The 14,704-nt window shown below is 40.7% G+C and overlaps 1 protein-coding gene across 2 annotated transcripts in view; it reads left to right on the top strand.

Moving 5' to 3' along the window:
* Window positions 1–14,704, top strand: part of FRMD3 (FERM domain containing 3) — a 130,019-nt gene that overhangs the window by 56,253 nt on the left and 59,062 nt on the right. For both annotated transcript variants that reach the window (XM_081213704.1, XM_081213703.1), the window contains exons 2-3: window positions 1,338–1,442; window positions 12,977–13,019. In XM_081213704.1, coding sequence (XP_081069830.1) covers window positions 1,338–1,442; window positions 12,977–13,019 — 148 coding nt within the window. The remainder of the gene's footprint in view (window positions 1–1,337; window positions 1,443–12,976; window positions 13,020–14,704) is intronic.

The raw sequence follows: 14,704 nt of genomic DNA, 5'->3' as shown, positions 1-14,704 counted from the left end.
ATAGCAGTGCATCACAGGGCAGCACTGTATGGCCCGATCACAACTTTGCTGCTGAGGAATTGGGGCCCTCGGTTGCCTGCCACAAGCAACCAGACATGGGTTAAACGCCAAAGCTCACGTAGCTCTTCAAATGCGTACTTGAACAGGGGCAGCCAGCATGTTGTCCTCTTGATGTTGTTGGACTATAGCTGCATTGGCCTATTGGTCTCCACCTCCATCGTTCTGCCCGGACACTGAGGTCCAGCGCCGAGGGCCTTCTGGTGGTTCCCTCATTGTGAGAAGCAAAGCTACAGGGAACTAGGCAGAGGGCCTTCTCGGTAGTGGCACCCGCCCAGTGGAACGCCCTCCCGTCAGATGTCAAAGAGATAAACAACTACCTGACATTCAGAAGACATCTTAAGGCAGCCCTGTTCAGGAAAGTTTTTAATGTGTGACATTTTAGTGCATGTTTGGTCTCTGTGGAAGCCGCCCAGAGTGGCTGGGGAAACCCAGCCAGGTGGGCGGGGTACAGATAATAAATTTATTATTATTATTATTATTATTATTATTATTATTATTATTATTATTATTATTATTATTATTATTATATTGGACTATAGTTGCAGTAGACCATTGGCCATCTGTGGCTGATGGTTCAACAAGATGATCTGAAGGGCTCCACGTTGGCTACCCCTGCACTTGAGCGTAAAGGAGCTATCTGATTGCATTTCTGCCTAGCTGCTTATAGATCCTGGTACTGGTTACTCTATATACCAACTTCATTTCCACTGAATGAGATTCTCAAAATGAGTGATACTAACAAACTTGCATCTCGGTCATCATATCTTTTGTTCAAACTTGTCTGTTGCTCATGTACCTATTTAGTATAGCTTTTGGTTTAGAAGAAGAGCTTTGTTGTTGGTTTGAATAAAATGATTGCATTATTCAGCTTTTGATCAGGTACTAATTAACTCAAGTACTCTGTGTATAGGTATCAGGAAGATTGATAATCCAATAAAATGAATGTATTAGAGAGTAAATCCTTGAACACTGTTGTTCTTGGCTTCATGTTTATCTCTTTTTTGCAATACAAATGCCGTTTCCAGGTGTTGTGCTTGTAAGATGTTTGGTTAAAAATGATATTTTCCTTCTAAGACTTTTTAGCTGTTTAGTTAATTGAATAATTGGACACTTTGCTAAAATGTTTTTCAAAATGCTGGATCCAACAGGCTACTTCATGAAGCAACATAATTAATATATAAAATGTATTTAAACATTAATTTAAAAAGCTAGGCATAATAATTATGTAGAAATAACCTATAGCCTTACTATATATATATGTCCTTTTTCCTTTTCAGAGAGAGACCAAAGGCCAGTTTCTCATAGATCATGTTTGCAATCATTACAGTTTGCTGGAGAAAGACTACTTTGGCATTCGCTATGTGGATCCTGAAAAACAGCGGGTATGTATATGAACTCTGAACAGAGAGAATTTGTCAATTTGTGTCAGGTCTGTAAAACTTCTAAGCTGGCAAGCAGAACCAAGAATTTCTTCTCATTTTCTGTCTGGTCTTTCATTGCCCTAGTATAGATTCCTCAAATTGTGATGTCGTAAGGGTCAGGGGTAAGTGTTAAATCCCCATTTATTGAGTTGATGAGCAATCTGCAATATACTAGGATAAGTGCAAGAGTTCTCCTGTGTGGGATGGTTAGGACCCTGCCAGTCTCTGAGCTGAGATTCATACTACAATTGCCATGGGGATCAGTATCCCTGTGGTGGCTATAATGTGTAGCCTAGCTGTATCTCTTCCCTGTTGCTCAGTCAACCCTTTTTATAGCATGACCAGGGGAGCCACAAATGTAGAAGCTGAAGATCCACAGATCCACTTCCACATTATGCCACAGCATTTTGATGCTAGCCTTTTCATGGTCTGGAACATATATAAACAGTGCCGGATTTACGTACAAGCTAAACAAGCTGTAGATTAGGGCCCCACTCTCCCCCCCCTATTTCAGTTCAACAATTACTTTGATAAAATACATATTTTGTTATGTGCAAATGGCTTTAGATACCTATTAGGTCCATAAATTACCATATAGCATATATTCAACACAAAAAACAGTGACAATTTGTTGTTGACAAAGGACAGCTAGACATATAAAGGTCCCCATTACCTTCAGTAGCTTAGAGCCTCCTATATAAATAAAAAGGTAAAGGTACCCCTGCCCATACGGGCCAGTCTTGACAGACTCTAGGGTTGTGCGCTCATCTCACTCTAGAGGCCGGGAGCCAGCGCTGTCCGCAGACACTTCCGGGTCATGTGACCAGCATGACAAAGCTGCTCTGGCGAGCCAGCGCAGCACACACGGAAACGCCGTTTACCTTCCTGCTAGTAAGCGGTCCCTATTTATCTACTTGCACCCGGGGTTGCTTTCGAACTGCTAGGTTGGCAGGCGCTGGGACTGAGCAATGGGAGCTCACCCCGCCGCAGGGATTCGAACCGCCGACCATGCGATCGGCAAGTCCTAGGCGCTGAGGTTTTACCCACAGCGCCACCCGCATCCCTTCCTATATAAATATAGGAGTCTTATTATTATTGTTTTCACTATAGTTCATACCGTTAGAGCCACATTGGTATTTGGGTACCTTTGAAACTAAGATAATGGTTTAAAAATAGACATTCAAAGAATTAGTGAATTAATGAATTTAAGTTTCGCATATTGCTCCACATTTTAAATCAAATCATTCCCTCCCCACTGCTCTGGGTTAATCTTCTTAGATTATAATAGTGGGGTTATGAATATATAAGTTGTGTTCTGAGAAGCTACATCCTAGAAGCTTGCAAATGTAATGCAAGATTTGTGGCTGCAAATAAATCACAGGAACAATAAGGCTGGAAGATGCGGCTGGCAATCTTCAACTTGCAAACAATAGAATCCTTAGAAAAGCTTTCAAAGCCTTTTTCAAAACTATAAATCTTCCAGTAAAGGAAGCCTCCTAGTTTAAAATTATAACAATGGGAGCTATTTACCAGTGACCTCAGTAAATGACTATTAATATTGTGTATTAATAGGCAAACATTTAGTTTTATATTGTGTGAGTGGGAAAATCCTAACTGAGTGTTACTGTTGTGCATCACAGAAGTTGATGCACCCTTCCTGCTAAGGATTTGAAATAGCAATAGAAAAACGCCATCTTCTCATGCTTAACATCCTATTCATTTTAAATGAAGAAATAAAATTACTTCAATTTTTAGCGATTTTCCAAAAGTCCATTTTTAAATCTTCTGTATGGGGTTTTGATGTCCATTACATCTGTCAACCTCAAACCATAACACATATCAATCACTGCTAGTTGGAAACACTTTTTACCTCCCCTCCTTGGAAAATGAACTTAAGAGGTTTCCACGTGTGGACTTCGTCACTTGGTTTTGCATATATTATGTGCTTAAATTCCCATTGTATGTTGAACACTATATTAACTACTCTTTGGAATTGTATATTTTACTGCTGTAAGCAGCTTTGAGACCGACATGGTGAAAGTGGGATATAAATCTGTAAATAGATGAAAAAAGATAACATTAGGAATGCATTATTCTGCTTTAAAAAATAGACAAAAATACATTGAGCTATGGCAATGGCTATGCATATTGGGTTGAAAGCAATATGATTGTCAAGATGCTTCAGAGGCTCCCATGCCAATAAACATTATAAATAATACATGGAGATGTGCTTGCATACTTTAGGTGACAAAGACTCATATCTCTTGCCATCCTTTAAATGATCACTACAGAAGCAACTGGTGATATTCTTGAGATGAGTGGCAAATTTAAAAACAGATTTTTAAGCACACTGGTAGTGTCTCCTGAGGCTACTAAAGTTTTTTGCTGGTTCAGTAGTTTGGTGCCCCCACCGGCCTGCCCACCATCTCTGATTTCTGCTGTCTGAGTTTTGCATACAACCGAGTTTGCTTAATTGCAGTCTGTGCAGCTGCTTCTGCTTCCAGAACCATGTGGCTCAGACTCAGATTTATTGCTCATATTAAAGGACTCATCATGTTTATGAGTGCATTAGTTGTTTGCTGAATTGCACAAAAGTCAAGGATCTTCAAATGGAAGAGCTAACAAGCAGTGGCGTAGCGTGGGGGGTGCAGGGGGGGCTGGCCGCACCGGGCGCAACATCTGGGGGTTAGGGTTAGGGGGCGCAAATACACGGGTTAGGGGGCGCAAATACACGGGTTAGGGGGCGGAAATTACTTGCCTTGCCCCGGGTGCTGACAACCCACGCTACGCCACTGCTAACAAGCACACTTGCTGGATAGCATTGCCTCCCAATAATATTTTTATATCATTGGCAACATTTATTCTTTTGAATTGATTTCTGTCAGAGCTTTATTTCTCGCCCAGTTTGCCTCTTTTTTCTTACGGTTTGTCCTTTTTTCCTTATGAAATTCATACAAAAGAATGTCTTGGTTTGGAGTAAAATTGACAAAAACCCCTACAGAATTATGCACATAGGAGCCCAGGAAAATAATCCTTTGCACTGTTGCACTGACTGGTAATAACTTGGACAACTTGCTTTCTCACCTGCACAGCTGACTGCAAAACAGCTTACAATGTGAAAAGTATTTGTTTGTGACCTATATTAATGCTCATCTGGACCAAACCTTTTGGAGGGATAGCTTTTGAATTTACGTAGTCAACTGATGCGTTATCTGCTTTTACACAGCAGTTGTGGCACTGTTAAGGATGAAATGACAGCATGTGCAATTTCCCCAAACCAGTAATTTTGGAAGACTCCTGCAGAGTAGCTAGAAGGAAGAAAGGAAAATAGCCTGCAGAAAACAGAAGTGAGAACACTGGGTTTCTGTCTATGAGCAAACAATCTTGCTTCTTTTACCGGTTTCCCAAGTGAAAAGAACACCTAAAATTTGTAGCCACAAAGGAAGTGCTGCCTGGAATTGTAGGCTATCACAATGGGCACCATGTAGAAGATTCTCTGTCTCCCTCACCCCAAATTTCCCTTGTAGTGTGTATTTGCTTTGGGCCATCACGTTGCCAGATTGGTTAGTAGTTGAGGATGACTTTAGCAATTCTAAAGAAATTTTTAAAGTAAACATCTAAAAAAATGTCCTGTGGTTAAGGTAATCATTTACACATGTCCCTCCCCCCCAAAAAGAGGCAGGGGGAGAGAAAGGAAGGAAAGAATGAAAGAAATCACCAAAAAAGAGGAAGAAAGAGGGCACAGACGGATATAAAACTTGCATATGCTGATTTATTTGTATAGATGCAAATTCAGAAAGCATTGCTTTAGAAGGCATGTAGTTTAAACATAAATACAAGGCATCTCACTGTAGCAGGAAACACTAACTGTGAATGGCCTAGTCTCCTTTTTATGATTCTTGGTCCTGAAACTGAACTTGGAGCAGCTGGCTCTAAAATAGAGGTGTGTCCTCTGTAAAGTAGGCCACATGGTCTTCCAAACAAAGGCCAAGTTTTTTGTGGACCAGAGCCTTCATCAGATATTGGAAGTGGGTTCTGGCCCATGACGGCCTATGCTACAATACTTCTATTCATATCTAAGAGGCTATAAGACTCTGTTTAAATTAGGGGTGGGAAACCAGTGGCCTTGCAGGTGCTGTTGGACTGCATGTCCTATCAGCCACAGCCAGCATGACCAGTGGTCAGGGATGATGAGAGCTATAGTTGAGCAACTGTGTGTGTGTGTGCTTCTGTTGAAAGGGCACAGTGCAAAGCAGATTGTGAGTGGCATTGCCTGTGGGTAATGCTGGCAATATTTCAAGTAAGTCTGGCAGTAATAAACAAGGCTTTTAAATATTTAGTTCCCACCAAGTGGCAAATCTATTATGATGGCTGTTAAGTTGGTATACTGGGATTTCCTTGCTTCTATAATGCACCCTCTCATGGCTTAAAGCATGTTTCGCTTCTGAAAAATAGTGCTAGTATTTCTGCATAATTTCCGCATTCCTGGGTCTAGGGAACATTTTAAAATTCAATTTATTTTGTGTTTTCTAATTTGGAGGTGGCTAGCACTCTTAGATGTTCAGTAACTTCTTTAGGTTCTTAACTATGTTTAGAGCTTTACAAGGAAAGCAAACAAATTTTCTGACTGCATGAAATGACAGGAACAATATAATTTTAAAGAATTTTAAAAATCATTCCATTTAATCCCAGCAAATCTTAAGACTTCTGCCGTAAAAATCTATCTCATTGTTTGCAGTTGTAGCAAACCTTCCTGAAACAACCACCCCCATCCCATGTTATTTAACTGAATATTGAAACAAATCATTCAGCACTGCAACATTCTGGCACTTCGAAATTTATTTAATATAGAACTTGTATCTTTGAAAATGAAACGTGAATGGAAGGTTAAGCAATGCAGGTTTTTTTTTACTATATTTGTTATCTTCATCTGATTCATGCCACACAGCACCTTTTGCATAACACCAAAGCACATTTGGTATATACTGCACTGACAATGCAGAATTCTCTGGAGGTGTCAACAAAACTGTAGATGTGGCGACTGAGCAGAAACCGTATACCTAGATTTTCTGCAAGCTTTTACAGAGTTATGTACTTCCCTTGTACCCTGTAGGTTAGGCTGATCTGTTAGAGGGAGATTTTTCACTGGTGGCAGATAACAGAAGCTATGACTCCATGAGACCAGTGTAAAACCAAATTAAATAAAGGTTTTATTTCAAAACAACAAAGCTTGTGGCTGTTTTTCCTGCAGGCAGAGTTCAAACTGCAGCTTTTCACCTTTTGTAGCCATGGCCAGCTGTACCCAATTTGCCCAGAGCTTACAGAAACTGTTCTTAAAGGTATAAACATCTTTACTGTTTCTTTGCAAAATGATTCTTTCCCAACATGATTATGGGCCCAAGGCCACTCAGTGAAGTGTTTATTCTGCCAAGGGTGGCTATTCTGCTGGCAGACATTGTTGGATTTCACCACAGACCATGCAGGCGTTCAGCTGAACTAACCACTTAATTCACTCATCCTGTATCTAGTAATCCAGTTGTCTAAATCGTGCTAAACATCAGGAAGAACTTTCTGACAGTAAGAGCTGTTTGACAGTGGAATGGAATCTCTTGGTAGGTTGTGGACCCTCCCTCGTTGGAGATTTTTAAGCAGAGGTTGGCTGGACATCTGTCCTGTATGCTTTAGTTGAGATTCTTGTATTGCTGGGAGTTGGGCTAAATGACACTTGGAAGATAAGCCTTCCAACTATACAATTTTATGATTCTGTGATTCTATATCCAACTACAGTTCAGCTAGGAAATTCTTGCTCCCCGTTCTCTTAAGGGAGCAGTGGTAAGATATCTCCATACCTCCTTACTGAAAGGTGAGATGAAGCCATGTTCAGCCTCCCTGCTACCCCCTAAAAACTAGGAAGAAACAACTTCTACAAAACAAATACATTTTAATTGAAATGAGCCTATCTATTATGGGATATGAAAATGGGTCCTCTTATGAATAATAACAGTGAGAAGACAGGATTAAACAAACAGTGATGATAAAGCAGGGAAACAAATAGAAAATCTATTTTAGGGGGTCTGGTGCTACTTTAAGAGATCTGTAAATTAGTGAGGTAGCAAAGTCTGGAGGTGAAACAAAATGATTCAGGAAAGTAAATTTTCAAGCAGACTCAAGATTTCCAAAAGGTTCTGCCCAAACCGGCTGACTAGATAGCAAAATGGCAGATGATATTCCACATTAGGTACACAGTGCTGCACATCAGGAACATCATTGTAATCTTCACTTATATGCCGATGGAATCTACGTAAATAGTCTGTAACCAGACACAAAAATATCCATGTATATCCCCCTCCCCCCCCCGATTAGTTTCTGATGAGGCAACGATGATGCAGATTTTCTGTCCTAAATCAAATCGGGGCCTTATGATGATTTGAGGGACAATATTTGAAGTAGCATTTCTTCAGCATCATTTTCACTTATAAGTATGTAAGAGACGGGAACAACCCAAAGTATGACTAATTTAGATGCCGAAATAGCATAGAAAGGCACATACGGTGAAGTGGCCATTTGACAATATTGTTAAATCATACTTGGGTTTTTCTCCCTTTAGCTGTATTTTGAGCTTTGTGAAATGACCTTTCCAACACGAAATAAAAAAATTCCTTCCTGTAGCACCTTAAAGACCAACTAAGTTAGTTCTTGGTATAAGCTTTCGTGTGCATGCACACTTCTTCAGATACACTGAAACAGAAGTTGCCAGATCCTTCTATATAGTGAGAAGGTGGGGAGGGGTATTACTCAGAAGGGTGGTGGGAATGGGAGATTGGCAGATAGCTGAGATGAGCCTGTTGACGACTCTTAACGACTGTAATAGGTCTTACAGGAAAAGGCAAGGGGTGGGAAGGTGAGAAATGGTTTAGTCATGTATAATGAGATAAGAATCCAATGTCTCTGTTCAGACCAGGTCTCTCCATTGTTTTAAGTTTGGTAATGAGTTGCAATTTCCAACACGGAGGCTTTTTTTGCCGGGGAGCCATGCATAACATATAGGCCTACTCAGCATTGTGGATAATCATCCTGAGGGCACCTGGCCTGGGAAATGGCGACTCAGGGACATTGAAATGCTGATCCAGGATTAATACAGTGCTTAGAAAGTGAAGAACATTACAGGTCAGCGCACAGCAAGCAATGGGATACCATATTGCAGGTGCAGTTGCCTCCCTAGCAAAAGAAGATAGAGAGGTCACATTGCTTTAGCAATTAAAAAATACTTCTCTAAATATTTTCAGTCTGACACCTTCACAGATATTGAAATTAGCTCATCATAATGCATTTATGCCGTTTGATTTTGTCCACTCTGACCGTAAACACCATGGTTAATTAATTGAGCCAGGATGCAAACCTGACATTTTCAAATCACTTCAGCCTATGACGGTTTTGGTTCCATGCTTGTTAATATAGCAGATACTGTATTGATCCCTGTCAGTGGTAGTCATTTTCACCTTTTACATTTGTTGCTATAATTTAATTAAATTCTAATAATTTAATTTGCCTGTTCAGTTTTGCTAAATTTGTATTTGAAGAAGAGATGAGTGCAGATTGATAGTAGGAGAAACTTCATAGGAATGAATTAATAAGCATTTTAATGAATTATTAAGTGGAAGTGATAGAAAGATTCCAGCTTTTTATCACATACCCCGAAAGCAAAATTCCAGCTTCTCTGGGACAGTTGTAATAAATAATAAGTGAAATGAATGTAACCTCTTTTGCCAGAAGCTGAGAACAAAAGAGGACAGATTGCAGTGGTTGAATGTTAGAACAGGGAGTCCCAGCTTCAAATCAATGCCAAGCCTCATAGTTTGCTGGGCGATCTTGGTCAGTCACAAGCCTAATCCAGAAATCCCTAACTATTTTGGCCTGGGAGCTCATTTGTGAAGCTATTATGTGCACTGCCACAAAAATGGTTGCCATGGGGAGCTTGTCTAGTGACAAAGTGATGGCCTAGCGAGTAGTCACAAAATGCAAATAACCTGTCCATGAAATTCAGTACCAAACCACTATCCTCCCACTGAAGGAATGGGTTTCCAAAACCCAAAACTGACTATGCAGGCAGTTTGAAACTGCACCAAAATCCCTATTTTTCCTTAGCTAAAATCCATTTACTTGAGCTCTGAGCTCAATGCATAAACAAAAGCCCGGCTGTATAGACAAGTGCTCAGAGCCCTCTCCTTTATCAGTTGTGACAGCAACTATGGCCTTCACTGTACCAGTAGTAGAACAGGAGAGAGAGAAGACACGTCTGTGCTTTATCTTACGGCCTGGACACACTCTGACACACAAACCCAAGTCTGGGAACAAACGCCAGAGCGTGTTCCCAGAGATGATTACCTCTTCCCAGATAAGAGTAGGAAGAGGAATACCCTTTTATGGTCAGAAGTACAGGAAGGAAATCCCATTTATGGTTAAGAGTGCCGGAGCAGGAACATCTGTGATGTCAACCTGCGTGTACAAGCTGACGTGGCTGGGGAAGGAGGGAGAGGGTGCCTGGAGGATATATATATTGCATGAAACTTGTCATTTCTTTGGACTTGCTGTGGACTCACCACGCAAGTGCCTTCTGCTATCCGGAGAGCAGAATAAACTCTTTCTTTGAACCAACTGGGTGTCATTTGACTTCCTTCCTCCTGTCCCAGAGCAACGCAGACCCAATCGGTGAACTCCAGTAAGGCTACACCACCAGCGCATAACAAACTAAGCATTTTGCAAAAGGAAAACTGGTGGTGCTCAGAGAAACACAAATAAATACCACACATATGCACCTCAAAACCAACTGGCAAAATATCCCCCCCCCAAAAAAAAATAACAAATGCCTTCCAGCTTCTCACTGCCTCCTGGCACATCTGGCAGTTTTAGCTGCCCTGTCCTCTTCCAGCCTATGAAAGATGCCTCTGGGATCTTACATGGCAACCAGAAACACTTTGTGGAAAAGAATGGAAGAGGCTGTCATGGCTGGAGGTCTGCTCTTCACTTTCCAGTGAGCATAGTCGTTGCACAAAGTAAAAAGGAGCATCTCCACCCCCATCGTTCTGCCCAGATGCTGAGGTCCAGCGCCGAGGGCCTTCTGGCGGTTCCCTCGCTGCTAGAAGCCAAGCTACAGGGAACCAGGCAGAGGGCCTTCTTGGTAGTGGCACCCGCCCTGTGGAACGCCTTCCCACCAGATGTCAAAGAGAAAAACAACTACCAGACTTTTAGAAGACATCTGAAGGCAGCCCTGTTTAGGGAATCTTTTAATGTTTAATAGACTATTGTATTTTAATATTCTGTTGGAAGCCGCCCAGAGTGGCTGGGGAAACCCAGCTAGATGGGTGGGGTATATTATTATATTATATTATATTATATTATATTATATTATATTATATTATATTATATTATATTATATTATATTATATTATATTATATTATATTATATTATATTATATTATATTATATTATTATATCTTATCTCTTATCTTATATCTTATATCTTATCTTATCTATAAAAAACAAATGAGCTCAAGGCACCCTCCATCTTGTTTTGATTTTTTAAAAGGAGTTTTTGGTGTCAGTTTTTAAATTTTTCAATAAAGGTTTTTTTGGGGGGTAGGAGTGACAGATGGCCTTGATGGTTGGGGAGATGGTTGGGGGTGGGGGCATCATGGCATTACGTTGGGGATCCTAATCTATTTCACAGGGTTAGATAAAATACGTGAGAAGAGAACCATCCATGCTGCCCTGAAGCTTCTTTGAGGGAGGGAAAAACAGTGACAAATGTAATAGAAATGTTGTAAGTGAATCATGCAAAAATTGTTCTTTGCTCACATTCCTTTGGACTCACTCCTGACATGCACAGTGTTTTGCAGAATGGTCTGCAGTTCGTACTGCTGCTGACTATTAGCCTTGCTGGCTGGGGTTGATGGGAGCTGTAGGCCAGAAATCTGGAGGGCATTGCATTAGCTACGCCTGGCGTATTTGATTATGTCTGTGCTTGTATGAGGCAGCTGTTTTTTTTACCTGGCTTTCAGCAGAAAGCAGACCTCTTTAGACATGGCTTTGTGAAATCTAATCACCAACATTATTACCATCAGCAAATTTTTATTTGTTTGTTTGTACGCTTATGCTAAAACTTCTGTTTCCTTTGTGAACAATTTACAATCTGTCTGACTTTCTGGAAATGCATAGTTGGTGGGAATTTGCAGTATATATATAAGCAATTCTAATAATTATATTTCTTTTTCATGCAGTGTAAATATAGCACAGCTTACCTTTTACATTAAATATTTGTCTTTTGAAAATACTGCTATAAATCAGCCTTGACTAACTTTCACAGTGGGGATTTAGAAGTGACATCAAATTTAAATGGGAAAATGGTTTCCTAGTTTCCTGCTAATTTATTTTATTCTATTATTTTTATTTATTAAATTTGTATGCCGCCCTATACCCATAGGTCTCAGGTCGGTTCACATGATAAAATCATAATATACCGTATTTTTCCATGCATAACACACCCCTGTGTATAAGACGATCCCTATTTTTTGGGTCTCCAAATTAAGAAAATGGGGGGGGGGGAATTGCCCATAGTTGTTAAGCTCCAAAGCCACCAATCTTATGCGCACTCACCAGCAGCAGCCACAATTTGCTGTAGAGATACTTCCTAGCAAATATACTATATTTTTCGTTTATAAGATGCCCCCAGGTATCAGACAAGCCCTATTTTGGGGGACTCACCAATCGGCAATCCACCCCCAGCACTATCCGTGTATAAGATGCCCCCTAATTTTTGACATTGTTATTTAGGGGGGGGGGGAACTAGTCTTATACATGGAAAAATACGGTAGTTTCTCACTCTCATCCTGACCTCTCTTACAGGGTTCTTTTTGAGGATAAAATGAGAGAGAAAGAACCTGTAAACCATTCGAGACTTGCTTGGAGGAAGCAATGGTGTATAAGAAATAAATAATATCTAGAGGTTTAAGTTTGTTCTAAGGAGCCTTCTCTAGCTCCCTGTATTAACAAGTTGTGGGTGGTATTTACTCAGAGTAGAATAATTGAATTGACTAAGTTTGGTCCATTAATATAAATGGGTCTAATTTGTTTATCTAACTTAGTTGAATGCTACCCTATAAATAAATTTCTGTTCCACTACTGAAACCCCTGCTTGCTTCATAGTTGATTCAGTTCTTCCCATTCCTGTCCCCAAGGTCCAGACTTCGAACAAACATAAATACGCCCATTGTGTACACTCTTACTGCATTAGCTATGCCTTTCACGTTCAACTGATTCTTTTTCATTATCCTTCCACAAGTATAAGCATCCCTTTGAAGCTCTTTGACACAAAACACAATAGAAATCACAGCTGTTATGAAAACGGCTTGTCAGTTTATTATGACCTTGTGGCAGTAAATAAAAGTGATGTCTTTTGCAGCCCTCTAACCATTTATCTCTGCCTCTCTTTTCTTCAGCACTGGCTAGAGCCCAACAAGGCTATCTGCAAGCAAATGAAATGTAAGTGTTGATAGCTCAGTTTAAAATGTGGCGGGCTAGTTTAAAAGTGCCATGTAGTAGTATGTTTCTATATCCTTCCCCACTGTATGAGATGGTTTCTTTATACCTGCTATACTTACTCTTGCTTGATTTCTTGGGCCATTTCACGTGACTGGGTTCATTTTGAACCCAGATCCAAAGAAGCGCCTGAGCAATAACTCAGTTCATTCAGAGAGAGCTGTGAAGTGTTGAGTAAAATAAAGAAATGAGCGCTATATTCCTACCCGTTTGTTTTGGTATTCACAAACTTTATGCAAGTCCTAAAAGGGACTTACTGGGAAATACTGCCCGGTTTCAAGAAAGAGCTATGCAGTTTCTGATATAGCCCCAAAGTTGTGGTTTCCTAAAAGCATCCGATTGGCCACTGTGAGAATGGGATGTGGGATTAGACAGGCTGCTGCCTGATCTAGCAGGCTCTTATGTTCCAGTCCAAAACATCTGGAAGACAGCAGGCCGGAGAAGGTATATAGGATTGTGTTGTAGATTGTAAAGCAGGCTTCCTCAAATTCAGCCCTCCAGATGTTTTGAAACTACAATTCCCATCATCCCTGACCACTGGTCCTGCTAATTAGGGATCATGGGAGTTGTAGGCCAAAAACATCTGGAGGGCCGAGTTTGAAGAAGCCTGTTGTAAAGGATAAAAGTTGTGTGATTCTGTTTAAATATTTCCTTCCTTCCTTCCTTCCTTCCTTCCTTCCTTCCTTCCTTCCTTCCTTCCTTCCTAAATGGCCGCAACTACTGTCATTTGTTAATGATTTGATATGATGCCTGAGACGAAAGCTCACTTTGCAGTATCTGAAGACTTGACTTTAGATAGTGAGATCTGCTGCTTGTTTTACTTACGTAGGTTGTTGTCAACATGGTTAATTTATGAAAAGGAGGGAAGTTCTGTCCCTTTAGTAGCATTGTACATTTTCAATAGAAGCATAAGTGATTCAGCAGCTAGCAGTGTATGACAGAATTTAGACATGTATATCTGAATGAATAAAATGGAGGTTGCAATCTTATACTCACTTAGGTAAAGGTACCCCTGACCATTAGGTCTAGCCGCGGACGACTCTGGGTTTGCGGTGCTCATCTCGCTCTATAGGCCGAGGGAGCCGGCGTTTGTCGCAGACAGCTTCCAGGTCATGTGGTCAGCATGACTAAGCCGCTTCTGGCGAACCAGAGCAGCGCACAGAAATGCCATTTACCTTCCCGCCGAAGCGGTACCTATTTATCTACTTGCACTTTGATGTGCTTTCAAACTTCTAGGTGGGCAAGAGCTGGGACTGAACAGGAGCTCACCCCGTTGCGGGGATTCGAACCACCATCCTTCCGATTGGCAAGCCCTAGGCTCTGTGGTTTAGACCAAGCACCACCTGTGTCATATAGACCTGCACTATATATTTTTAGTTGTCCAGAGGAGTCTTCAATGCTCTCCTCATTTCCTTAAAAAGGTAAAGGTATAAACCCATAATTTTAAAACAAGATGCACAAGAGACATAGACAACATAAGAAGGTCAATGTGTCACATATATCCATTATACAGAGGGGGGGGGGGGAGTCTGCCCACAATTTTCCTGATGGCCTTCTAGTACAGTATGATGATCTTTCTTTTAAAGAAGGTTTTCTGTTTTTAGTGGCTTCCATGAATTGTGTTTGAT

Source organism: Podarcis bocagei (assembly GCF_964188305.1).
Source record: "Podarcis bocagei genome assembly, chromosome: 11".
Lineage (NCBI taxonomy): Eukaryota > Metazoa > Chordata > Lepidosauria > Squamata > Lacertidae > Podarcis > Podarcis bocagei.
This window is presented reverse-complemented; position numbering and strand designations above follow the sequence as displayed.